The sequence below is a fragment of the Apostichopus japonicus genome, chromosome 11 (genome assembly GCF_037975245.1).
Source record: "Apostichopus japonicus isolate 1M-3 chromosome 11, ASM3797524v1, whole genome shotgun sequence".
Lineage (NCBI taxonomy): Eukaryota > Metazoa > Echinodermata > Holothuroidea > Aspidochirotida > Stichopodidae > Apostichopus > Apostichopus japonicus.
In genome coordinates this window covers 15,610,734-15,637,089 of record NC_092571.1, presented here as the reverse complement: position 1 = coordinate 15,637,089, position 26,356 = coordinate 15,610,734, and the positions used below count along the sequence as shown (strand labels likewise).

General features: G+C 36.1%; 2 protein-coding genes across 5 annotated transcripts in view; both read right to left on the bottom strand.

The window, feature by feature from the left end:
• Positions 1–3,285, bottom strand: part of LOC139976049 (uncharacterized) — an 86,168-nt gene extending 82,883 nt beyond the window's left edge. The window contains exon 1 of the mRNA XM_071984447.1: positions 2,934–3,285. The gene's annotated coding sequence lies outside the window, so the exon portion shown is untranslated. The remainder of the gene's footprint in view (positions 1–2,933) is intronic.
• Positions 3,286–3,780: 495 nt separating this feature from the next.
• Positions 3,781–22,418, bottom strand: LOC139976053 (fibrinogen-like protein A). 4 transcript variants are annotated; one of them, XM_071984457.1, is made up of 8 exons: positions 22,218–22,418; positions 19,477–19,609; positions 18,627–18,794; positions 16,767–16,875; positions 11,831–12,075; positions 10,832–11,014; positions 7,970–8,222; positions 3,781–5,450 (listed from the first exon to the last, which is right to left on the bottom strand). In XM_071984457.1, the coding sequence occupies exons 3-8, from the start codon at positions 18,672–18,674 to the stop codon at positions 5,182–5,184; spliced, it is 1,107 nt and encodes a 368-aa protein (XP_071840558.1). In that variant the 5' UTR covers positions 18,675–18,794; positions 19,477–19,609; positions 22,218–22,418; the 3' UTR covers positions 3,781–5,181. The 4 variants fall into 4 exon arrangements, with proteins under 4 accessions (XP_071840558.1, XP_071840557.1, XP_071840556.1 ...); XM_071984455.1 differs by having other exon boundaries at positions 3,807–5,450; positions 7,970–8,231; XM_071984458.1 differs by lacking the exon at positions 3,781–5,450 and adding an exon at positions 6,555–7,567 and having other exon boundaries at positions 7,970–8,231.
• Between the last annotated feature and the right edge of the window lie 3,938 nt (positions 22,419–26,356).

Genomic DNA, 26,356 nt, shown 5'->3' with positions numbered 1-26,356 from the left:
TGTAATGTACTGTAACTACCATCATAATTACATTCCAGAACAAGGTTTATAATATACATATCTTCCCAGATATACATCTTAGTAACTCGGAAATTTTGTCCTTTATACCATGGCATCACATCCCTTAAAATAACTATGATTCCTGTAGAAATTTCCAGTTCTATGCTGACACCAAAAAATGTGACAAAAATCCCATTCAGCTAACTATTGCAATTATGAGGTCATTGCTGTAAATTTGGCCAATATTATATGATGGAATACAGTAAGTTTGTTATAGTAATGGCAATAGAGTTCTTTTAAAGGATAGCAGTAATGACAATGTTGCTGATGTTACTCAGTGGTTTAGTTCTATCCTTCAGCTAATTGATTTCATTGACGGTTTGACCAAATTGCACCGTAAGTAGAGAGAATTATACAGTACTTGAATTAAAGGTGCAAGTCAAACTAATTTTAATCTACAATCCAGCATTGTAATGTAATACATAAATAGCATTGAAATTTCACTAAAATATATCAATATACAAAATAGATGTTTTCCTTGTTTCACTGTGGCAAATTTGGCAATTTCTGTTATATGGGTTTGCAGATTAAAATTTTTATTGAAAAAGTGGCTACAAGTTGACTCAAAGAAAATACACTCTATATCAATGTAACTACATGTGTAACACAGGGTTCCAGTCACTATCCAGTGCTATTCCACCATAGGTAGAATTGCCGGTCATACTAATTAGCGTCAAAAGGCCCATTTCACGACAACTCAAGACAACAAGTTTAAAATACCATCAAATACAATGGTTGTAATCAGAGTGTATCTGTAAACACGTTTAAAAATGACTGAAACCATTGTGCATACATATTTTTCACGGGTGAAAAATTATTTTTCGTAAAAATAGTCAACTTTCTTCGTCCATAGAATTAGACGACGTGATGCTATTGCGCTTGCGCAATGACTTCGGACCGCACCATTATGATATGGATGGATTTGTGTTAGGGATTTGAAACTACCTTTGTGTACAAAAAATAAAGAAAGAAATAGAGACAGAAAGAAAGAGAGAAGCAAAGAAAGAAGGACAAAAAAATTGAGACAGAAGAAAAAGTTAAAGAACAAAAGAAAGAAACAAAGAAATACATGCCAATAAAACTATAATATGAAGAGTTTCTTACATTGACAATTTGACACAAGCGTGTGGGCACCATTCTCGACTTAAAAATGATTTACCTGTAGTGTAATTGTCCGGTCCAATGTCATTGCGCAAGCGCAATAGCATCTACAGTAGTCGACCAATTCTTCGGACGGAGAAAGCTGACTATTTTTACGACAAAAACATTTTTTCCCATGAAAAATATGTATGCACGATGGTTTCAGTGAGTTTTAAACGTGTTTCCAGATACACTCTGACTACAACCATTGTATTTGATGGTATTTTAAACTTGTTGTCTTGAGTTGTCTTGAGTTGTCGTGAAATGGGCCTGTTGACGCTAATTATTATGACCCAGAATTGCCATACCATTGCGCCATAGGTTTCGATCCTTTCCCCTGTGGCGGAAAGGCCGAAACCCATGGCGGAGAGGTACATTTTAGGAATGGATTTTACAGAGGAATTTATTTGTAAAACTTTTTTGATTGGCGTGGAAGGATACAGTAGGTACACCGTCTTCAAAATGTGACGGTTCGCTGGATAGACTGAATTGTAGTTAAGACAAGATTGGAGAATAGATGCACAGTCTTTAATGTACATGTAAGATGGTCAGCTCTTACATAAAGTTTTCTTTTGTACTATAGTTTTTCTTGTATATTAGTATTAGTGTACAGTGCTCATTGTACAGAGGGCTATGCATTTGTACAGTGTGTGTATTTGTATGTTGCTTGTGGTGGTAAAAGGAGGGGGATTAAGATTTCTCCTTCTGGGTTGCTAAGCAACTATCTTTGTTCTTCCTGGAAATTAGCCCTCACAGGAAATGGGGTCTGTGTATACTGTATATATTATAGGAACAAAGGAGTTTTGTGAGGGTATAGGGAGTCAGGCAGTTGGCCATAGGTATTAGAGCAAGACAGTTGTAAAAGAGAAGATATATATAGTTTTAATGCTGGATAGTTTGTTTTAAATCTTAATTTACAAAATCAAGTTACTGTAGTCCTTATTATTTTATGGAAGGAGTCATATTCACCTGACAGTCTGGGGCATTATTTACTATAAAGAATATTATTTACTTAGGCCTAGAGGATATAATTTTACCATAAAGGATATTCCGGGACACCATTTGTTATAACTGGCATTATTTTACCAAGGATATACACATTATTTTACTGGAGGATAGCCTGGGACACTATTTACTATTAATTAAAGGATACTATTTTGTTGGGATCAGACATTATAGCCTACCATTCATCTGTTCAACTCTTTACCGATGTCGTGGAATACTGTACCTGATGTCACCAGCACGCCAACTGACCAGAACAGATTTATAAATTAAGTGTATTTACTTTACTTTTGGGTGCGCACTCACTACTGTAAGTTGTTTTATTTAATTCTTTGACTGGGCCCAGATAAGCTGTACTATATTGTTTGTCATTCGTAATTATATTTTAATTTGATCCAATCCAGTTGAGTTTTCTATTTTTTTTTTTGTGTGTCTTGCTCTGTGTTTGGTCATCACACCAAACCCAGAGTTCTCTGATCAAGAACAAACATTTATTTTCAGTGGCTAACACCCTTACATACATGTTGATTGAATAGTTTTAAAATGTAAGTTCGTAAGAGTCGATACACTGTCTTCAAATGTATAATTATGGGCTAGGCCTGAACTTAGGCTAGTATAGTAGTAACACTAATACTTACTTACTGACACTAACAGTACACTTGTTCGAAATCATATGCCTAGCCTAGCCCTTGCCTGAGTTTGGACACTTGAGGAAAGTAAAACCATTATACCTCTTTCACTCCGGCAAAGCCGTGTTAGATACGGTAGTACAATTAATTTAATTTTAGCAGATGTTCTGCCGGTTCTACCGTACTCTGGCTGACGGCAGCGTTATAACTTTTATGACAGGGCCGTGTTTAGGGCGCTGACTCGTTTGGGTTGCAGAGCGCACAAATCGAAATGCACAAAATTGAACAGGCCGCCGTAAACTTGGCGGGCGTATGGAACGCCATGTAAACTTTAATCAATACACAGAGATATCTTCAATTTAATTCGAGATATCTGAAATTAATTGCAGATATCTCGAATCAAATTGAAGATATCTCTCATTTTTTCAGGTATCTCCAATTCAGTAAGAGATATCAGACATTGCATTTTCGATATCTTGAATTTTATTAAACTATCTCAAATTGATTTTTAGATATCAAGAAATATATTAAAGGTATCAAAATGGAAACATTACTAAAGATGTCTCGAATGGTATCCGAGATATCCAAACTTTAGAGATATCAAGAATTCGAATTAGAGATATCCAAAATTGTATTAGAGATATCAAGAATTGAAATTAGAGATATCCAAACTTGAATTAGAGATATCAAGAATACAATTAGAGATATCCAAAATGAATTAGAGATATCAAGAATTCGAATGGGAGATATCCAATTTGAATATTCTTGATATCTCTAATTCAAAATGGAAATGAATTAGAGATATCTGGAAATGAATAAGAGATATCTGAACATGAAGAAGAGATATACAAAAATGTATTAGAGATATCTGTAATTGTTGAATAAATGTTAAAGTGGCTTCCATACGTACGGCTCTGACTAAAGGGGATCCCAATCGACATTAGCCTATACCCGCTGATCATCACATGGATTTGTTTGGGGGGGGGGGGTACGGGTGGTGATGAGCCAAGCTTCATTAAAACCTTTTTCACCCCTGTTTGAAGGAACCATTGTAAAAACCCTTTCTTTTCGACCGGTAGTAGTTGGTGATTGATTATCTGATGTACTTCTCTCATTTTCCTACTTCACATCACAGCAATGAAACTAATCTCTTCTCTATACTTGTGCTTTATATACCTTTAAAGGACAGCACGCAACTAATAATGTAATATACTACTGCACAGAGCCGTTTATAGTCTATCTACGGTTCTGCTACTGCATATATGTTAAACGCCCTCTTTTTGGCAGGCGTCTACATTTTGTAGCTTCATGTTGTTGATACGTCACTTGCGGTAAACGCGCGCAGCTTTTGTCGCAAACACTTACTTTATAGACCGACCATACATGCTGTTTGTAACACACTTTTGGTACGACTATATATGTATACTACACTAATATACTATGAATTTCATTAGATGCTATATGCTTCATTTTAAGTACCTTTCATGGGTGGCAGTGTGCCATTGGTATATGCAGAGCCTTATATAGAGAGAGTTGCGACAACAGTAATACAGTAGTACCAATTTACTCACCTTCAAAAGAAAACTTAACATATATATATATATATATTGTCAAAAATGGGGTAAAGGAATTTACTCTCAAAAAGTAAAAGATATAAATCTGTAAATATGATAACAATTGTCAACAAAATGGTGAAGTGATAAATTCTTTTGTTTTAAAAAACAAATTGCAGCAATCAGTTCCTTACTTTGAGTGTTTGAAGTTATTGAAAAATATAACTGCAAACTTACAAAATGATTATTTTATCATATTTCAACTATTTGATTTTTTTTATTTAAAGGATGAATCATACACTTACAAAATCATTAGTAAAATCAACCGCATATTTTTTTAATTGTTTGGTGATCCATTATCGATCTTACATTTGGACAATAACTTTTAAACAAAATTTAGAAATACTTGCTCATACTACTAAGTAAATCATAATTTTTCAATAAAAAGTTTAATTTAATTAAATATCGAAGTGATAGATTTACCAATTTTCTGCAAAACATCACTTTGGTAAATTCTAATGAAATTGATAAGAACATTTGACAGGAAATTGTTCAATTATAAAGCACTTCACTTGAGTCATTTGTTCATATATTTACAAATTACTCAAATTATCAAGATGCAGCAAGTACTCATTTTGACAATCTATCTGAAGTTTGTCGACAAAAAAAGTCAGCCTTTCAACATCTTTCTGATTTTCATTGACATATTTCACTGCACAGTTTCAGAAATGATATCGATGGCATCTTATTTTTTTCAATTGTAAAAGGTACAGTTTAAAAGATAGTATTAACATTTCTCAATCATGTTGATTACAGCCTATACAATGTCGTATCTTCATCTCAGATGATATGATGCTTTCTCCGTTGGGTAGACCTTTCCAGTAAATGGAGGTTGAATCCTGGTTGGAACCGTAGACACCGTTAAGGTTTGTGTAATCGCCATTACATGGTTTATGCCACCAACCACCCTGTGTGATATCGGCACAATTGTTGTCTCTTTCAGTATTGTCCCTGTCATATGTACTGAATGCTTTACCATTCTGATCGCTGAGACCATTACTGAGACCTGCAAGACATAAAGATATCGATGGAATAATTACAGAGCGATATACGGTAGATAACTGCATTAGCATCACTGATTTATTGTCCACAAATGATATTTAGCCTCTGGAGTGCTCTTTATTTCACAAAGATATTTATTTGACCAAAATATTCACAATAATTTCACGGATTGGCTTCAGTGCATACAACTTTTTCAGAACGTGCAAATGGATAGATTGAGAAAAAATAAACACTACGCTGTCATAGCTTATATTAATTAGGTAACATGTTGTTTGGTTTATTTCCGCAAATTATTCAGTCCCCACCATCTTAATAATTAAATTCCATATTGCCCATATGCTTGTTATTATTCTAACACTGAGAGTAATGAGAATACTATCTCTAAGTTCAGCTAGGAACAAGTTTTAATGTACTTGCATGAAATTGCTCCCCACATTCAGTCCTATTATGATCATTTCAAAATTATTACAATATTATAGAGAAATAAAAAAGGAACAGAATGAACAATCAGCGACATTTTGGTCAAAACAATCAAACAGAAGAGTAAATGCCGGGATGTGTTGTACATGTCATATGTATTGAGTGAGCTTAGATATTTCTGACAGGTACTATCACTGGAACCTGCAAGTAACAACATTTTCGATATCAAGGAGAGTGGAAAGGAGAGGGGAAAAGGAGGTCACGATATAAAGAACCATTTACCCTGATTTTTACTTAACCGGTTAGATGTATCGAGGAATAATCTTGGGCCTCGTTCCTTATGCTTACTCTTCATATTTTTAATTTTCGAGGATACTGGACATATGCTTTATAGCAACAGAACGATAGAACAATCCTATATGTACAGTTTATGACTTATATATCATAGAGTTCATAAACCATTTATTTTGATGTAAACAAAATTTAGAGGATGCCAAAAATTCCAAGATCTCATATAGTAGAATCTTTTTCATGATTTTTTCTTTCTATTCTTAATTTTCTTTGTTTGCTTTTTTCTATTTTCCATATTGAATCTCTTAACTCTATTGCTAGCATTCTCTTCATCAATTTTGATAATCCACAAGATGCTCTATTCCAGATAAGCAGTGACGACATAAAGGAAGGCGGTATCAGGGGATTTGCCCCAATCCTCATGCTCCCCCTCCTAGTTTCCCCTCCCCACGTCGGCTTCTCTAGACAATACTGATGCCCATGTGACCCCAAAATTGGCCTGTGATGTGTTCTTTATACAGTTGCATTTTACCAATTCTTGAATCCACCCCCCCCCCCCTTTAAAAGAAGAAGAACAACAACTAAGCATATATTGCTTTTTCTTTGTGTTTCTTTTCATAATTTCAAATTAGAATGTTGCTGTGAAGCGTATTCTAGTTTGTGTTAACAGCTTGTTTACTTGTTGTTATTATGACGTCACACATGGCTTGCGTTTTGGTGGTTTGCTCTGTGGTACGGCAGGCTATGAATCACACGCTATAGAAGCGTGTACAGATGTTTTGTTTTGAATGATTCGGTTTGTGGGGCTGGAAGACAGCCAAACTGGCTCAAATTGGTTGAGTGCCCATTTGCATGTGCTCATCTGCATATAGGGTTGGCACTCAACCAATCAAGAGTTGGGTGAGGGGTTAGCTATTAGTTTGGACCAATCAGATTCAAGGGCAGGGCATGTGCCCTGTGCATCGCGTCGTAATTTGTTATTTTGGAATCGGGGGTTAAAGTGTCTCCTAAAGACGTATCAGGAGTTTATGTTTATCTCCCGAAGCCTTCAGACGTATAACAGAGGGCTCCGTAATTTATATTTATAATCAGCATTTATGCTCGTGTATTTTAATCATCCCAAGTTATAGTTATATTCATCATTGAGTTTAAATACCAAGAGTTAATCAAAAGGAACTTATTAATCAAATATCCGCTTTTGAAGACTATTTATGAAGACTTTCATGTTTGCGCTCGGCTTAACGTTACTAGTGTAAGGCCCGGCTTACCGTTACCAACTTATACCTGGAACTATAAAAAAAAGCCTTACATTCCCACTGAAACAGCTGTCATCATTATCTCGTATTAACTTCAATTTTATAGTGGCAGCATTTGCAAAATCCATCTCTGTTACAGAAAGTAAGTATTGTACTGGGTAAAGAAAATCATTAAAAGTTGAAACACATGTGGTGTGATGATGTCATGTTTAGACTTGCTCAAGTCTACAGCCTTGATATCTTCCAATGATGGACTAAGCTTTTTCTTAGATTTTAGAGGGAAGTTGTTCACACAGATTTCTCTACCACAGCGATCTATGATCACAGTGGACTTTGTGTCTCGTTTAAAAAATTAGCAAAAGCCAAACAAACCATCACAAACTTAACTTAAGGGGAAAGTTTACATAAGATCAAACAAATCTTCACCTGGAGAAAGCAAACAGCATGAGAACTGTTACTGCTTGAACTCATAACCTCAGGCCAATATTTAACACTCACGTCTAGAAACGAACGGAATCACTATGCATTGCAAACACAATTGTGTTTGTCTACTTACTGTTGGTGCCATGGAATCGAGACGCATGAAACTCGTACTTTTCCCCCTCTTCCTTGATGTTAAATTCCTTATAACAAGCGTGGTATGATATCCCACTGTTGCTCACAAGATCGATACGAAGTCTATATTTGCCATGCTGTGTCAGGTAATGCAACTTTTCATTTCCAAGCCAAAACTCATGATCCAGCTGTCCAAACCCATCTTTATAGCTGTCCCAGTTACGATTGAAATCGACAGAACCGTTCACACGACGCTGAAAAACCTTTACAAGAAACAAACAAACAAGAACAAATTAAAGGATTACTAAAAACATAGATACAAAAGTGATTAAAGATCGAACATAAGGATTTATACGTAGACATTAACGATATATTACAGCGGCAGATGTAGGATTTTACAAAAAAGGGGGTGTGGTTCTGAAGCCAACCCCCATGTCATAGGCGTACGGGACCATTTCAGTTTGGGGGGGCAGAACTTTTTGTGCCCGAAAGTTCCCGTGACACTATCTAAGCGGAGCGTCACCATCGGTTGGCGCGTAGCGTACAAGAAAATTTTTGGCATACAATGCCTCTCAGATTGCCGGAAACGGCACTTCTGAGGCCTTGCAAGTTGCATCTAAACATTCTTTATTTATAATCTCACGTTTTAGAAATTTACACTTCCCCAAAAATTTGGTAAATTAGAAGAAGAAAAAATGGTAACATCACTTTGAAGGGGAAAAATGGGACAGTATATTTTTTAAGCTCCTATTTAGTTACCTTATTTATTAATTTAACACAGTACAACACAGTTGTTTGTGTATACACATCACTCCATCAACGCGCCCCCCCCCCCCAAAGGAAAATATGCATACTAGCACTGCAATATCAAATGCGCAAATTGGCAAACAAGGAACAAGTTTTCTTTTGAGACAAAATGAGGTGAAATCATGCTAGTTGCTAATGTAGGAATCTTCCGAATTAGAGTTTTTTTCTTGTTAATATCTTAACAAAATTTTTCCATTCGAAATAGCTTTGAGTTTGACCCACAGAAATTCATTAAACGTCACGGGCTTAGCCAGGATTTGCAAAGTTGTATGCACGACTATCTGAGCGGAGCGCCACCATCGGTTGGCGCGGAGCGTACTATAAAATTTTTGGTTTTACAAACCCCTCAGATGGCCGGAAACGGCCCTTCCCGAGTGTTCATTCTGGTTCCCTGGCCTCTTGCTAACTTGGGGCACCTCAATTTTTATGTAGAAAAAAGGCACATTTTTAACCTGAGGAAAAGTGGGGGGCACGTGCCCCCTGTGCCCCCCCGGTTCCGCCGCCTTTGGTCCAGGTATACAATTGACTAGTTAGAAAAAAAATTGATCGTGCAAAAAGCGTGGTAGCCCAGATGAACTGCGCTTACGGTGGTGTTACACAGAAATATTCGGGTATCATGATGCTAAATAAAGAAAATCATGGAATTGTCGGGCAAAAATTTGATAAAGATTAGGGCAAGCTACTGCATATTTACATATATATATATTTCCAGATGACAAGAAATTCGGGCAAAAGTCCTGAAAAATTCCGGCAGCCTAAAAAAAATATATATATATATATATTTTTTTTCTCTTCTTAGGCTGCCCGAATTTTTCAGGACTTTTGCCCGAATTTCTTGGCATCTGGAAATTTGGGGGGGCAGTCTGCCCCCCTGCACCCCGCCTCGTACGCCTATGGTTGGCATCATTTGTTGTTTCAAGGTGTCAAGGCCTTTCTCCCAACTCAAACCCCTGTGGGCTACCGGTAGGTTTGCAGGAAATGCCCACATGTGGACTTAAATAGCATTAGAGGAAGGGAATGGAAGACTAACACGCATCGATGTTTCGGTAATGGTCCACATTGGTGGCTCGGTGCTAATTAGGCCATTTATTGGGTTTCTTGAGGCAACTGTCATCAGAATCTGGGTTTTTGTGCCAATCGATGACCGATAACATGTATTGGTAGATATCGATATCGCGCAGCACATGCACAAGGTTCGTGGTGTATGGTCGCAACCGTCGCATCGACCATTGCCATGCCATGCTGTATGACCATTCTCATGATTACTACAGATATTGTATTATTGTTATTCTGCCAGATGCAGACGAGAAAATTGTGTAACTCTATTTCCCAAATTATTGAACAAAAAATAGCAAAAGCAGCTAGCCAGTTTATACCTTAAATATCCCTCCCGACTTCATGTGAACAACAGAGCACCATTGGACGACATTCAACATCATTTCTGTGTGACAAATTTGTCATGAGTTGTAGACAATATCTGAGCCTGTTGCACACAAATTCAATCCGGTGGCAAGGTTTTAAACAAAGAAAGAGCAAAGCAACCTTTAGATGTCATGAACTATTCTTGATATCCTAGATTCATTATCAAATTCTCATACCAATGCAGTTCATTAGCCTTTTAGTCAAATTTTAATTCAATTGATGAAAGAAACAATTCCATTTCCGCTTTACATTTGAATATAATATACAAAATATGTTTTGTGAGGTACATGATTAGGAATCGAATGGAAATATGTATATAATGGAAAAATACTGATAACTAGTAAAGTATCGCTCACTGTAAGAAATATTGATATAAAGGGAACGCGCGTTAGATGAATCGCGATGTTAGTTTAGGTTATGTTCCATACTTTTGACAGAATCGCAGGATTAATAGCCGAATGCCAATGTTGCTAGCTATACTATACCTTAAATTTCGTTCCCTCCCAGCTTGCCGGTTGAGATGTTGGCATTTCAACACCTTCCTAACCCACAGAGTTCTTCCCTGTACAAGGTAGTATAGATGGAGTTCAGGGTACAGTAAATAACAATGGTTGTAAACCTTCTATTTACTTACAGTCCATCCATGTCCGCGGCATGAGTTCAAGTTTAGAACAGTAAGAGTCTCGATATCGCAATAAGCTTCAAAAGGGCCTTCAGTCCAACCATTAGGTGTGATTTTGTATATGCCACTCTTCTCGCACCCAGCTTCGTAGATTGCTCTACAGTCTGTCAGGCTACCATCAATAATGCTCATACTCTGGAATAAATAAAACGAAGAAAACACTAAGTTTGCGATTTAAGATAATGGAGATATTAATTCACTGAAAACATAAGGGATAAATAGACAAGATGAGGTGTGAGAATTAGAGGAATAGGAACTCGAAAAGAGAGCAATGCAGCAAATGTTTGAAGTTTTACTTGCTTGATTTTGTTACTAACATATTGATCACATTAGGTACAATGATTGGATTTCAGTTTTAGTTTTTACTACTCCTTTCACCATCTGAGAAAGTAAAGGACCTACTATTACAATCACTTCTACTAAAATATAACCAGGAAAGAATTTTGGGGAACAATTTGTTGAAAGCATGAAAATCAACTGTTTACTGTTGGAGTTTTGTTCGTTTTAATTATGTTCTGTCATACAGTACATATAGGTTACGGGTAAGGTTATACCAGACACTCACTGTGTACACAATTGTAGCGATATGTAGGTGATTGTAAATAGTACATTATTGGTGAAATGACTTGATAAATACCTTTCGGTTTACAACAGGCATTATTGCAGATACTTCCAAGTTCACACAATAAGTTTAATATTACTAGAAAAACAGAATTTGTTGTTTCTGGAATATTAGGTGAGGCTGTATAAATAGATGCACAATTGAATTGTTAATTTTTACTTTTAAAACAAAACTATCAATTTTCTATATTTTTTGGTGTCGATAAACAGCCAGCAGAAGGTGGAAGCAGAAGAAAGGACTATAGGAGGTTGTCCGAATGACTTTCATGTTAAATTTTCTAGAACAGTTTTATAACTTGATATTTAATTAGGCCAACACTAAAGGTTTACCGAGCATGCTCCATTATAGTTGGTTGTGGTTGCTTCAGCTTTGGTTGTGGTTGCTTCAGCTTTGGTTGTGGTTGTGGTTGCTTCAGCTTTGGTGGTGGTTGCTCCAGCTTTGGTGGTGGTCGCTCCAGCTTTGGTGGTGGTTGCTCCAGCTTTGGTGGTGGTTGCTCCAGCTTTGGTGGTTACGCCAGCTTTGGAGGTTTCGCCAGCTTTGGAGGTTTCGCCAGCTTTGGAGGTGGCGGGGCAAGCTTGAAAGAGAAGGAAAGAAAAGCAAAGAAGTGATGAAGGGGAGAGGAGAGGATCAGGTATGTACAATGGATGATATATAGCTAGTACAGTATGACTACAGTAGCTTTTATTAATCATATGCAATTTGTTGCCAAAACAAGAGTCCACTAACATTTACAAGCTATCCGTGACTAAATTAGTTTTTTCCGCAGTTTCAATATGACAATTAATTTCTTTCACAGTCATTGTTGTCATCAAAACTTAATCATTATTTTCCTATCTATTGGAAGCATTGTTTGTAAAAAGTAATAAAACTGTCTCTATTAAAGGCAAAGTTAAGCTCTCTCTCTCTCTCTCTTTATAAAGTAGAAACCATTTTATTTTTCATGGATCGGTGACATGTAATTTAGGTCGAGATATTATTCATTTTTCTGATTATTCATTTTCCTCCTCCTGTGTGATTAAAGGCCATTTTCACCTTTTTGTTTCCCTCACCGTGTCTCATATGATATTAAACAGTTTTTTATCAATATATTGTCAATTGTTCCCGTGCCAATTGTCTAAAATCTCCATGATTGTAAAAAAATGAGGGGGGGGGGGGGATAGAATAAAAGGAAGGAAAACCTTTTCAGTTTTGCAATAAACCCTGAGAGTAATATTAACTTTGACAAATTTATAAGATAATTACTGCAATTGTTTCATTCGTTTCATTTCAAAGACTTCAAGTGTAATAGGAACAATGGTAAACCGATATAAAATTTATACGCACTTTCATCTCATAAGTTAGGATTCGTATCAAACAACCCATATTATCCAATAGTTGAACAAGATCAAAAACAAAACGGTTGATAGACACGGAACGTGTCGTAGGCCTACAATTAAACGCCACCTCTTAATGACACATGTTATACATATTCCAAATTAAGAGATTGGAGGGGGCTGGGGTGGTGGAGAGGAGGGATGGGCTGTTCAACTGGATTGACATGATATGGATTTAAAGCTCACATTGTCTGCAGTTAGAAAAAAATTGTGCAAATAATTTATCACTTTTCATATATAATTATTTGTTGACCGTCTTAGTTATTCTAACATATTTAGAAGTGTTTACTTCTACCAGGGAGCTGTCATTTAGACTAAGGCCTGCATCAACTTCAAGCAGTTGAACTAAAGAAATTTGAAAGGAAACAGTAATGCAGAGATGCAACACCATCATGTCCCTGTCTATGGTTATTATGACGTCACTAATATGTCAGAAAAGTCAGTCTATACCCTACATGTATGACATTTTCATTTCTTGACTGAATTTCTAAAGTATCTAAACATAGCTTGTGGATACTTGAAAGTAGCTGTTGGGTAATTTCAAAGATGTGTTAGAAATAGACAAGAATTGACTATTTTCTATCCATATATATATCAGCTGAACCACTTTAAGAAGTCCATTTCATTCAGACAGTTTGCAATTAATCTCAAGAGTTGAACACAGTAAAGTTTCTTAGCTCCTATCCTATGTATATAGGCTAGGATCGATACTTGTTTATATGAACACGTGACAGTTTGAAGCTCACTTTGTTGGTCATTAATTTGGAAACCAACAGGCCTGCATGCGCCAGATTTCTAATATCTATTGCGTCATTTATACAACAGACCATGGAGCTATAAACAGATCTGTTTATAGCTCCATAAACAGACTAACGCATTTGTTTATTTTCAGGCTGGTGATACGTAGATAATGACACGCCGGCTAACAGAAAAGAGAAATATATACTTCAGTTTGTTAGATATCGTATCTCGATGTACTGTTGTTAACTCTAGATTTGGTTAATAGCGGAGGCTAGGCCGTTCCAGCCTCTTGGGGCCAAAGTAAAGTTTTTCCGCCAAAACCAAACAGGTTAGTATTGGCCCCATGTACTTCTTTTAGGGCACATTGATTATTCATCTAGATATGATGTTCCGCTCTTTAAGAGGAGAGGAGAGGGTATGTACAATACATGAAATATACTTAGTATGACTAGCTTTTATTAATTGTATGCAATTTTTGAAAATTGAAAGGGGAGGGGAGGGGAGGGGAGAGGAGGGGAGGGGAGAGGAGGGGAGAGGAGGGGAGAGGAGGGGAGAGGAGGGGAGAGGAGGGGAGGGGAGGGGAGGGGAGGGGAGGGGAGGGGAGGGGAGGGGAGGGGAGAGGAGGGAAGGGGAGGGGAGGGGAGGGGAGGGGAGGGGATGGGAGAGGAGAGGAGAGGAGAGGAGAGGAGAGGAGAGGAGAGGAGAGGAGAGGAGAGGAGAGGAGGGGAGAGGAGGGGAGGGGAGGGGAGAGGAGGGGAGAGGAGGGGAGGGGAGAGTAGGGGAGAGGAGTGGAGAGGAGGGGAGAGGAGGGGAGAGGAGAGGAGAGGAGAGGAGAGGAGAGGAGAGGAGAGGAGAGGAGAGGAGAGGAGAGGGGAGGGGAGGGGAGGGGAGGGGAGGGGAGGGGAGGGGAGGGGAGAGTAGGGGAGGGGAGAGGATAGGAGAGGAGAGGAGAGGAGAGGAGAGGAGAGGAGAGGAGAGGAGAGGAGAGGAGAGGGTATGTACAATACATGAAATATACTTAGTATGACTAGCTTTTATTAATTATATGCAATTTTTTGCCCCCAAAAAGTCCATTAACATTGACAAGCCTACATCATTTAATGGTTTTTTCCACATTTCAATATGACAATTAACTTCTATTAACTAGTCATTGTTGTCATCAAACGATAACCATTATTTCCTCTCTGTTGGAAGCATTATTTGAAGAACGCAATCAAACTGTCTCTACTGAAGGCAATGTCAAGTTCCCCCCCCCCCCCCTCCTTCTTTCTCTCTCCACCTCTGTGGCTCTCTCTCTCTCGTTATACAGTAGCAAACAATTTGATTTTCATGGATCGGTGGCATGTACTTTAGGTCGAGATATTATTAACTTTTGTGATTATTCATTTCCTCCTCGTTTGATTAAAGGCCATTTTCACTCCTTTATTTCCCTCTAGGAGTCTCATATGATATTAAACCGTTTTTAATCAATATACTGTCAATTGTTCCCGTTTTCATCTTCCAATAATTGTCTTAAACCTCCATGATTACCAATAAATGAGGGGGGGGATGTAAACCTTTTCAGTTTTGCAATAAGCTCTGAGAGTAATATTTTCTTCGATAAATGTATGGGATATTTACCGCAATTGTTTCATTTCAAAGACCTCAAACTAGAAACAATGGCAAACTGATATTAGAATCATACGCAATTTCATCTCATAAGTTAGGATTTGTATCAAACAACCCTTATTATTCAATAGTTGAACAAGATAAAACACAAAATGGTTGATAGACACGGTACGTGCCGTAGGCCTTAAATTAAACGCCGCCTCTTAATGACATATTCCAAATTAAGAGATTGGAGGTGGCTGAGGTGGATTGGAAGTTGACTTTGTTAGCATTGGGGTTTGGGTGAAGGTGGCAGAGAAGTCGAGATAGGTTTATGGTGGGTTTGGGGTGAAGGTGGGGTGGGGAGGGATGGACTGTAAGATGGGATTGATATGATATGGACTTAAAGCTCACCTTGCCTGCAGTTAGATAAAAAATTGTGCATGTAATTTATCATTTTTCAAATATAAGGTTTTGACGGTCTTGGTTATTCTAACATATTTAGAAGTGTTTACTTCTACCAGGGAGCTGTCATTTAGACTAAGGCCTGCATCAAACTTGAAGCAGTTGAACTAAAGAAATTTGAAAGGAAACAGTAATGCAGAGAAGCAACACCATCATGTCCCTGTCTTTCTTGATTATGACATCACTAAAATGTCTCAAACTTCAGTCTACTCTACATAAATGAAATTTACATTTTTTAAAACTGCATTTCTAAAAACAAATCAGCCAGGAATGGGGAGGAGGGGGGGGTTTGTCATTTGAGCCAAAGTGCTGTTTCAAACATATTCTTGTAGCCATTATTTGTATGCCTTTATAGTAAGAATATTACTTTCAATGTTTAAAACTTTAAACTTATCATCAATTATTGTAAAAGGTCAAAGATGATGCAGTCAATGAGGTCAAACAGCTTTTCACACACTCCTGAACTGTAAGGTTCATGGATTGCCTCAGCATGAGTTGTTTTGCCTCTGTGAGTAACAATTCATTGAATGTCAATATTAACTAAAGGGATTGCCTATTTGTTGACAGGTTTAAAATAATTTAGTGACGTTATCTTCTAAAGGTAGACCTATAGTTACAGAATAAGGTTTTGCAGATGTAAAGTAATATACATCTTTCATATTTGGCTGATCAGAATATTAAATGAAAATAAAAAAATTAATAAAAACTTCAAAGGATTTACATAAAACAAGTAAAAATGGTTTTAGGATGTGTTTTATAAATCTTTAAGTACTTTTGGGTCAACTGTTCTTGATCTTCTCAATGAAAGGGGGGGGGAGGGGTGGGTGTGAGGGTAACAAACCATAGACTATATGTATCTCTTCCTATTACTTACAAGCCGGTAAACTGGTATGCTAATCCGTCCCTGCTTGCAGGGTGATTTACACTAAACGCTTAGTGTAACAATTGACAATGAACAATATGTGTAAACTGGTAAATATCGGTGATAAGGGCCAGCAGAGGGGAAGTGTGGCGAGTATTATAATTTAATCAGTCCTGAGTATTTCAACAATAATACAATGGCCCTTAGTGAAGACAATGAAATTGACTGTGTGCTTACCTTGTCCGTTAATAGTCACACACACAAGTGATAGGATCAGCAAATGAGAAAGCAACATCTTGCTTGAAGTTGGTTGCCCAAAAACAGCGCTTTCCTCTTCTTGAAAGTTCTGTCCAACAGAAAAACAACAAGGAAAACAGCCTGTCACTTCTAAGATAGTCGGGTATCTCTAATGAAATGACTCTATTCCTTCTGGAAAGAATTATTCCTATCAGGCTTTTGGGCTTAACCAGTGACGTGTGAAATTAACACATGAATATTCATTTCCATGTCCATTCCGATCAGTGATTGGCTGAATACAAACATTAATGTCATGAACAGGTCAAACTAGTGTTCTTTAAGCACAGTATTGATTTACACTACAGCTCATTGTGTGATAAATCATGATGAATCTGTGTATCTGCAGAAGCTTACTTCAAAAATAAAAATGATAATTAAGTCTCTAATATTAAGGTTCATAGACATGACATTTTCATTTTTTAACTTATAGAGATGAAAATGATAATCCTGAGAAAGAAAAACAAGTTTATGGCAATATTCAGCATAATATTAAGCTAACTAGCTAGTAAAAGATTAAATCAATGGTGTGTACTGTGTATGTATGGACCGAGGGAATATACTGTATGTTACATTAAAGGGTGTGAAGAATCGCACACAAAGAAACATCTCATGCCGGTAATCTGACCTAGTTTCCAATGATGTGTAACAGAAGTGTTAGACACCACCATCTATCCCAGAAAACACGCACACAGCTTGCTACCGTCGGTAATTAGACACTAGTGTACAGTCAATACATACAGCTACGGTCAATACCCACAACACAGTGTACATAGCAGCGATAGACATCTCAGGTCTAGATAAAAGATAACAAGGTATCACATTTCATTTCTGGCTGCATTTTGTAGCGACAAGAAGAAAACGTCATTTGCAAGCAACGGAAAGTTAACTTCTTCAGAGCGCAGTACGCGGTTTTGGGTGAGTCTGCAATGCCTTTAAGATCTCTGTTCTCTCAGTTTGCTTTTAAGTTACAGCTGGTGACTGCAGGTGGCCATGACTCTGACAATTTTATATATCAATTATCTTCATAAATTTATTCTTTCATTTACATTATTACAAATATCCTTTGAAAGACTCCAACTACAGTAGTTGGCAAATGGGAAAGGATATGTTTATTCTAACTTCATGAATGTTGTGAGAGAAAATTCCATATATGGATTGTGGTTGTATGGTTAATTTTTGTATATATATTTGTATTTGTAAGGGATTTTTTTTTTTTTTTAAGTTAGTCCACTATTAGGACAATTCATGGGTCTAGTCTTAACTTCATGACGTCATTCAATTTAGAGACCCTGTAGGACTAAAGCTGATTAGAACAAATAGGTGTTGGGTGAATTGATCACCTCGGTCACTGGATCAGAATATTTTACGAGTCTCTCTTAACAATATTTAAAATTTTCATTTCTGGCGACACTGTAAAATTTTAACTCGGCCAGTTTCAGATCTAGTCGCAAATATCTTCAAGTTATGGCCTAGTTTCGAACATTATTATGTAACTGACAAGTTTTGACAGGAAAGATTATATTGGCTGCAGCATTTTAGGCATTTTAAAGTACAAAAATAAGTACAAAATAAAAACAACTTCGACAAGAAAATAGAAAAGTGAAAAACACAAGAAAAAATTGTTTCTATTTTCAAGAGCCACATTAAAGTAGCTAATTGGGTTAATAAAATATTGATTAAGCTAAATTAAGTTTCATTTCCAAATAATTACAAAACTTAAAGGAACTGACATCCACACGACTCAAAAAAGGGATTATCAGACTTACTGTATATGAATAACTGAAGATGAAAGTGTCATACCCTAAAACCATAATTGATCATCTGTTCCTGTTTAAACTGTTTGGTCATGTTCCTCACTCTGCCATTTAAGGAATCCACTAGAGAGGACAGCCTCTCACTTTCAGAAAGCAGTTCAACTTTCTCCTTAGTTAGACCGGTCACTCTCAATAGAATCTCATCGACAGCATTCTGAAAGAACAAGATTTGAAATAAAAAGAAAAACAACTATGATGTAATAAACAACAACAACAAAAATCAAAATAAATGTTTGATAAAATGAGGTCCAAAAGATTTGATTGAGAAGTTGGTGTTAATCAAACCTTTAAAAAAAAAATCTGATCTTGCATTAAAACTCATTTCAACTTCTGAAGTGTCCACTGCTTTCAGCTTTAAAGGAGAGGTTATTGATAATTCATTAGCTTGACGAAGCCTGGCTGCAAATTTCAACGAGCCTGGCAGCCCCTACAGCATCTTGTACTGTATATGTAAAGCATTAAATGCAACTAGCTGCAATTTCACATTAATAAAAATATTCCAATCAATGAAAAAGTGCACTGCACTACTATTTTCCTACTTTGTCATAATTCAACAAAGTACAGTAAGTGATTTTAAGGATCAACAGGGCATTAATTGCTATAAAAAATATTAAAATCACATACAATTCAGTGAATAATTTAGTGTTCAACCTCTTTGCAACAATTTTGTAGTCCATGAGTTTTGTCTCTCAAACAATTCTATGGTTTCTGTGCAAGAAACAGCTATAATACATCTTTGCACTTGTATAGAGCAATTAGTCCATTTTGCATCTAGCATTTTACAATTCGATACTGGATAAATTATTTCCTGTAATTAGATTGTAAAAGATTCACACCTTGAGCTTGGCAGGATCTTGGCTGGGGTCATTCTCATCCGTGGCTTCAAAGAACAACTTGACTAAGTTTCTCTTGGTTGCCTTTTCTCGACAGATTGGGCAAGTTGCAGAGGTGGGCAGCCACCTTGAAAGACTATTAGGAAAAATCAATCAGACACACAAGTAACATGCAATGTAACAGCTATGTGAAGCAGACGTTATGTAAGTCAGTACTGTGCTGAATTCTTGAAACATCACCTCGATGTTGAGATGAACGAGATGTACAGGACTCTTAGCAATGTAAAATGTGTTAAAGTATCGTACAACTTTGTCAACATATTAAACATTAACAAGCTTTTTTTTAATTGAATGCTCTTAAGAATAGCCTAGTCTTCTAACTGAACATTGGACTACTACACTGATGAGACTTAAAGAAACTAAAGATGTATGAAGTCATAAAGAGCTTGAGGAGCAACACAAGACTGACTCTCTAGGTATATACTTAACATGCAACATAAATATTAATTGAAAGAGTGAACAAATATATTGAAAATATACTATGTAAACTACTGTGCTGTAAAAATAGCATGTCCAACGGTTGCTCTCCACAGTAATGGGGATAATGTGAACAGTTACAACCTCCAGTATTATATTTGCAGAAACATTTTCCATTATTTATCATCATCATGGTAATTATTTTAAATTCATTCTTTTGAATCTTTTCATTTATTTGTTTATCACAACGTACATATATGGAACAACTGTATATTATTTAATATCTAATGATGATGATGATGATGATATATAATCAAGTATAACATTGATGAGAATTCTTATAAATTTAGTTAAATTAAATTCATAAGCACCCTACTGTAATAGATCTGAATATTGCATTAACACTTTGAGTATAGTAAGACGGGGTAAAAAAAAAACGTTTCCTTAAAGTTTAACATAAAACTCGTTAGGTAGATGCTTAGGTAGATATTTTAGCATTGTCAGTTGACAAGTGGGAATACCTTCCTAAATAGCCATAATAAAAATTTCAATCACAATGAGTAAAGGAGAAATTCCAGAAAAGGGGTGGTTTTTTTTTACCCCGGCTGTTATTCATTTTTGGGGTAAAAAAAAACCCTGCTGGGGTAAAAAAAGTCCACACTGTTAAAACAACATACTACCAAAGAAAATGTGCAAAACCACCAGAAATATTTTCAGCACACTTTAAAAAAGCTTTATTTGGGCATTTTCAATCGAGTTCTGCATGAATTAACCTATTGCCAAACGATAAACTGCGGGAAACAAACCCCACCTTCCGAGACTAAGCAAGATTCTATCAAGACTGTTTAATACCCCCTAAAACATTATTGACCATGTTTTATGAGTTTTATTCTATATATTAGTATCACATCCATCTGTGGGGTTGGGACTTAGGGTACAGAATAATTTAGGACTCTAAAAATAACAAGATAACCATATACAGCTGACATATATTGTGTTAGGCTATAACACTAGGCTAACATAGAAATAACTTAGGTTAAGAACAGGCAACAGTTAGTTATAAAAATGTAAATTATTATATTGGTAGAAATTAGAGGAGCATAGATGTACTCCCTGTGTCAATCATATAGCAATTCTAACAATCTGTGATAAATATAAACCATTTTGGGAGGAAATTAGGACTGGTCTTTTTTTACCCCAAACGGACACTAAACCCTGGGGTAAAAAAAAACCACGTCATTCGAGAAAACTGGCAGGTGGTGCAGGTAATTACATTACTGATTCATGTAGGTACACCTCTTGTTATCATAACCAAGAAACAAAAACCTCTATATCAGTTCTAATATTTTTGTGGGATAAAGTTAAAGGACAGTGTTCAGAACTTAAATATTTGCTATTTTTAGAGTATGGGAAAAATCTGCGCTAAAAGTATCGGTACGCCGATGGAAAAGAATAGTAACAATCAATAAAGTATGTCAGAATTGATTTGGGCACCATGGTTTTCACATACTGTACACCATACAAAAATGTGTTTCTATTTCTCACGACTTGTAGTTGGGGGTGGGTTTTTTTTACCCCAACTACCCTGTGGTTTTTTTTTACCCCGTCTTACTATACTGTATGCTATCAGTACCAAATCCACATGCTTTCCTGAAGAGCAAATTTTCAAGTTTTGAAATTCCCTCAAACTGAGTCAGACATATATATATATATATATATACATACATATACTAAGAACAAATCAAAACAAAACACAAACAATAAATAAATAATACGGAAATGTGGTAATAGTCAGTCATCTCTCAGATAACTGTTTCTTAATTTTCTTCTGAAAGAGCTACAAGAAGAAAATTTCACTTGCAAGCAACGGAAAGTTAACTTTTTCAGAGCACGGCAGGTGGTTTGGGCGAGTCTTCAATGCCTTTAAGTTTCACTATCTGTTCGACTAAATACGCTGACTAGCCTATGCTCGATTTGAAAATTGGCCACTTCAGACTGCAGCTCTCTTCATTTGTTTTGGTTTCATCTATTATCCTAAAGTCTGGATATAACTTCTTAATTCAGCTAGCCTCGGCATCAATGTGCCAATTTAAACAATAAAAGACCTCAGTAGGCTAGGACTAAAGTTAGGCTAACACTAGTATAAAAGTAGTAACATAGCTAACAGTATAATAGTAACATAACAATACACTTGTCTATCTATTACTAGGCTAGTATTACTATTAACAAACAATGTGATTTGTGATGTACTGAGTTCACCTGTTTACCTGTGTTTGGACACTCGAGGGAACTTATAAGTAAAGCCATTATACCTCTTTCACTCCGGCGAAGCCTTTTTATGTTGTTAATTGTTAAAATTTATCAATTTCTGTGTTACTGTTAGGCTTATTTCACGAAGCCTATGAAATATACTGCACACAATACGTCGCAGCCCGCAATCGAAATGCCCACAATTGAACATACCGCCGTAAATTTTGGGGGCGCACTACCTAAACAGAAAAGCGATCCCAATCGACACTAGTCATCAAATCATTGAAAATGCAGTTTTTAATTTCTTTCTTTTGGAGGGTGAGGGGGGGGGGGAGGGTGATGAGCATTCGCTTCTGCTTGAATGAACCTCTGGTAAATTCCCTTGCTTTTCGACTGACAATGGTCAGTCATTATCTTTAAAAAGGAACACGAAAAGGTAAAAAAACCCTAAAACTCTTCTTTTCTCTCAACTCTATTAGATTTTGCACCTTCAGTACCCTTAAAGCGCATCGAACAACTTTTGTTGGAGTCTGTGCTATATAAGACTAGTTTTATATTACGGTCATCATGAACATCGTCATCGTCGTCACCGTCGTCGTCATCGTCGTCGTCATCATCGTCGAATTATATAGGGAAGGATAATAACGCGGCAAAAGATTGTATGTAATTGGCCTTGACGTGTTGAACGCGCGTGAAGCGCGCGAAAAATTTTGGTTATATTTTCGGGCAAGTCGTTACAGCGCCCCCCCCTTCCCCAAATCAAATTGGGCTTCTACGCCTATGCTCATCACTACTACTGTCAAAGGTCTGCGTTCCACGCTCACGTTAAGGAGTTAAGATAATCTTGCTCCCAGAATCTAAGGGTTTGGTCGTAACATATAGATGATGTGAAATTGGAGAATGTACGCCGTAAGTCTTCTATACAAGGTTACTGGACCGCGAATCGCATTTTAGCGATATACTCAAGTGAGCGACGAGCGGTTGGAGGCACATGTCACGATCACGTCTACAAAGTATAGAGCGGTCATCAACCTTTGACCTGATCATATCATGTAGTATCCATGCCCTGTGCAAGGGATTCGTGATACCTCACTTGATGTAACATTGTCATAATCATACGGTTACATTTTCGATGTATGAGGACTGGGGGTGAGACTGAATCGCGTTGTCTTGGTTTTCTGACCCCGGCTCTCTCTATCTTGGGTGGCTTTTCTTAAAAAAATTCTCAACAAGACTACCATCAAAGCTACAGGTAATAATTCTTTTGCGAACAGGTAATAATTCTTGCGAACAGGTAATAATTCTTGCGAACAGGTAATAATTCTTGCGAACAGGTAATAATAATTGCGAACAGGTAATAATTCTACGGCGAACTTAAACCAATCATACGGTATATATTGGAACAGTAACTTAGCCTATTCGCAAGTGCATGGTAGCTCTAAACAATATCTATACGCGCCCTGTTATCACTGTAATGTCAAAATTAGTGGTGGCGAACTAAAGGTAAATTAACATGTCACTACAACTTAATTACGGGTTGTAAATGGTATAGGTTCTATAACAAAGTCACCCAGAAGCAGAGAAGAAGAAAAAACTGTCACATGTAAATAGTATCGTACTTGTCACGTGATCCAGTGGTGTTAGTTTAGTATTTCCGGGAGTTGTTATACAACTCCCTGAGTAAACAAACAGAGGCTCATTTGAAATCCTATTCATGTGATGATTGTGGATGAATACCGGCTAATATCAAAACTTCTCCTTTTGATGAGTAGCATAAATATAAAGGGGCAAGATTGAGGTTATGATGTAATGATAGGTTTCGCGCGTGTTAGGCTTAGGATTTTATTTTCAAAGATTTCACCCAAGAACTATTGATCCTGGATACATAAAACCCAAACAACTTGATCCATATACACTCTCATTTCCAGTCCGTTTACATGGAGACTGTTGCCACGTGATTACGACGGTGTTACGTCTAGTAAAGTAATTATGAGTCCGTTTCAAAGAGAATAGATGCTGCGCATGTTCCTTGTTATAGCCTGAAGAAACTATTATTCGAAATGATAAGAGAAAAAGACTAATGACTTTTGAAGAAAGAAAGCCTGAAATTCAACCCAGTATCGGATTCATTTTAGGAGATTTTGCAAGAGTTGCGTGGTAATCCGAACTGTTGAGAGACTCGGATCCTGAGGGTGAGTGGAGGTTGACACCCTTCCACCTTTGAACCCCACAAAAATATTAAAATTAGTTATTAACACTATCATAGTGGACAAAGAAATATATTATATGCATCGTAATGAAATTAGCTTTCAGTTCGTAAATACGATTATTGAAATATTGATACTTGGAAGTTATCTCTATAGCTTTGTGAACGTGATACAAACAGATGTGACGTCACAGTTGCAAATCGAGGGTTTTGTCCTTTTCCTTATACCCATTACTAGATAAGAACAATCAAGATATGTACTCAGTCATTTCTGATTAATCTTCACCCAGTGAAGAAAACCTTTTATTCGAGTGGCCTCAGAAAATAAAGTATCAAATGTATATCATTTTAAAACTTAAATTTGTTAAAATATGTTAGTTTTCCGTTGTTTGGAAATAATTGAGACCACAATAGATTGACTCTTTATTAAGGACATCAAATAAAAGCTCTTATGAACTTTTATGTTTAGTACTGCATTATTTTGTTTTTCTTTGTTTTGTTTTGTTGTTATAGAAGCAATAGAATTCCTGAAAAATGCCGGTCGATATTATACTACAATAAGGAGGTTAAACGAAAATCAGATCATCCATTGAAGTATCCTTAAAGTTTGCTCATGAATTCTTGCATTTGACACTGATTAATGTTATGTTATTTTGGTGAGATATGACTCATAATATCTTGGCTTTCTTTTTTGATGAATATTAAGTTTTTCACCGTTCTAATTATATTTGACAACTAGTTATCAAATGAAGCAAATGTTAAAAACTAACCAGAGAATATTTTATTTTTTCGTTTCAGATAGATGGCTGGTTGGCTTGCTGTGTGTGTGAATAGATAGAATATTAAAACCTACAAAGATACTTTAAAATGATGTTATCTTTTCAAGGTTTTAATGTATCATACGTATAGCCTCACGTGAAAGGCTTCATGGAAATTGAGGAGGGGTAGTTGTAGAGTGGGGGATGAGTGAGGGTTCAGGGCTGATGAAGTTTGGACCTAGTATACTGGGAAACAAATTGCTTCACAAAGAAACAAGAAGAGAATAAAAAACAGCAGATGGGTAAATAACATTCACCACGTTTATTCAATAAATACGCATATTATGTATATATATATATATATATATATATATAGATATATATATATACAATTGATTATCTTGATTAAATATTAACATTAAATTTCCAATTCCGAATATAAAGCACGATAAGTTAAATAATTTTAGCCAAGACGTTTGAAATACACTACGATCACCATATGATTAACATAATACATAACCTTAAATACGCATATTATGTATATATACATAAAAATAATAAATATATATATATATATATATATATATATATATATATATATATATATATACATATATACATATATATATATATACATATATATATATATACATATATATATATATATATATATATATATATATATATATATATATATATATATATATATATATATAATTGTTTATCTTGATTAAATATTAACATTAAATTTCCAATTCCGAATATAAAGCACGATAAGTTAAATAATCTTAGCCAAGACGTTTGAAATACACTACGATCACCATATGATTAACATAATACTAACATTGATAAGACCATACCTACTACAATTATCCCCTACTTTTCACCCCTCCCCCTCAAATCAAAAATTCTGTTTAAGGTTTCTAAATATAGAATTCAATGTAATAAAAAACAACCCACTTTTGTTGGAATTGATGTTATCTAATCCATTGCAATGTAAATCCATGAAGATCCCAAATTAAGTTTTAACACCTATTTCCCAAGCATCTATGTGTGCTCACATTTGAGGAGGAACCAGCAAGTTTGAATAGAATGGAAAAAAAATACAACTTTATTCAGATTGATCTAGGTTGCAATGGCATACACCAATAGGAAAAAAGGGGTGATGATAATAAAAACTAATATGTTGTTT

Bases quoted from the DNA above. Each gene is read 5' to 3' on its own strand.
- LOC139976053 (XM_071984455.1), bottom strand. From the start codon at position 18,674: ATGACCAAACAGTTTAAACAGGAACAGATGATCAATTATGGTTTTAGG. The intron at 11,015-11,830 runs GTAAACCTTTAG...TATTTATTCCAG, and splicing joins ACTATAATGGAGCATGCTCG to AGTATGAGCATTATTGATGG. The intron at 5,451-7,969 runs GTAAGTAGACAA...TATGTCTTGCAG, and splicing joins TCGATTCCATGGCACCAACA to GTCTCAGTAATGGTCTCAGC.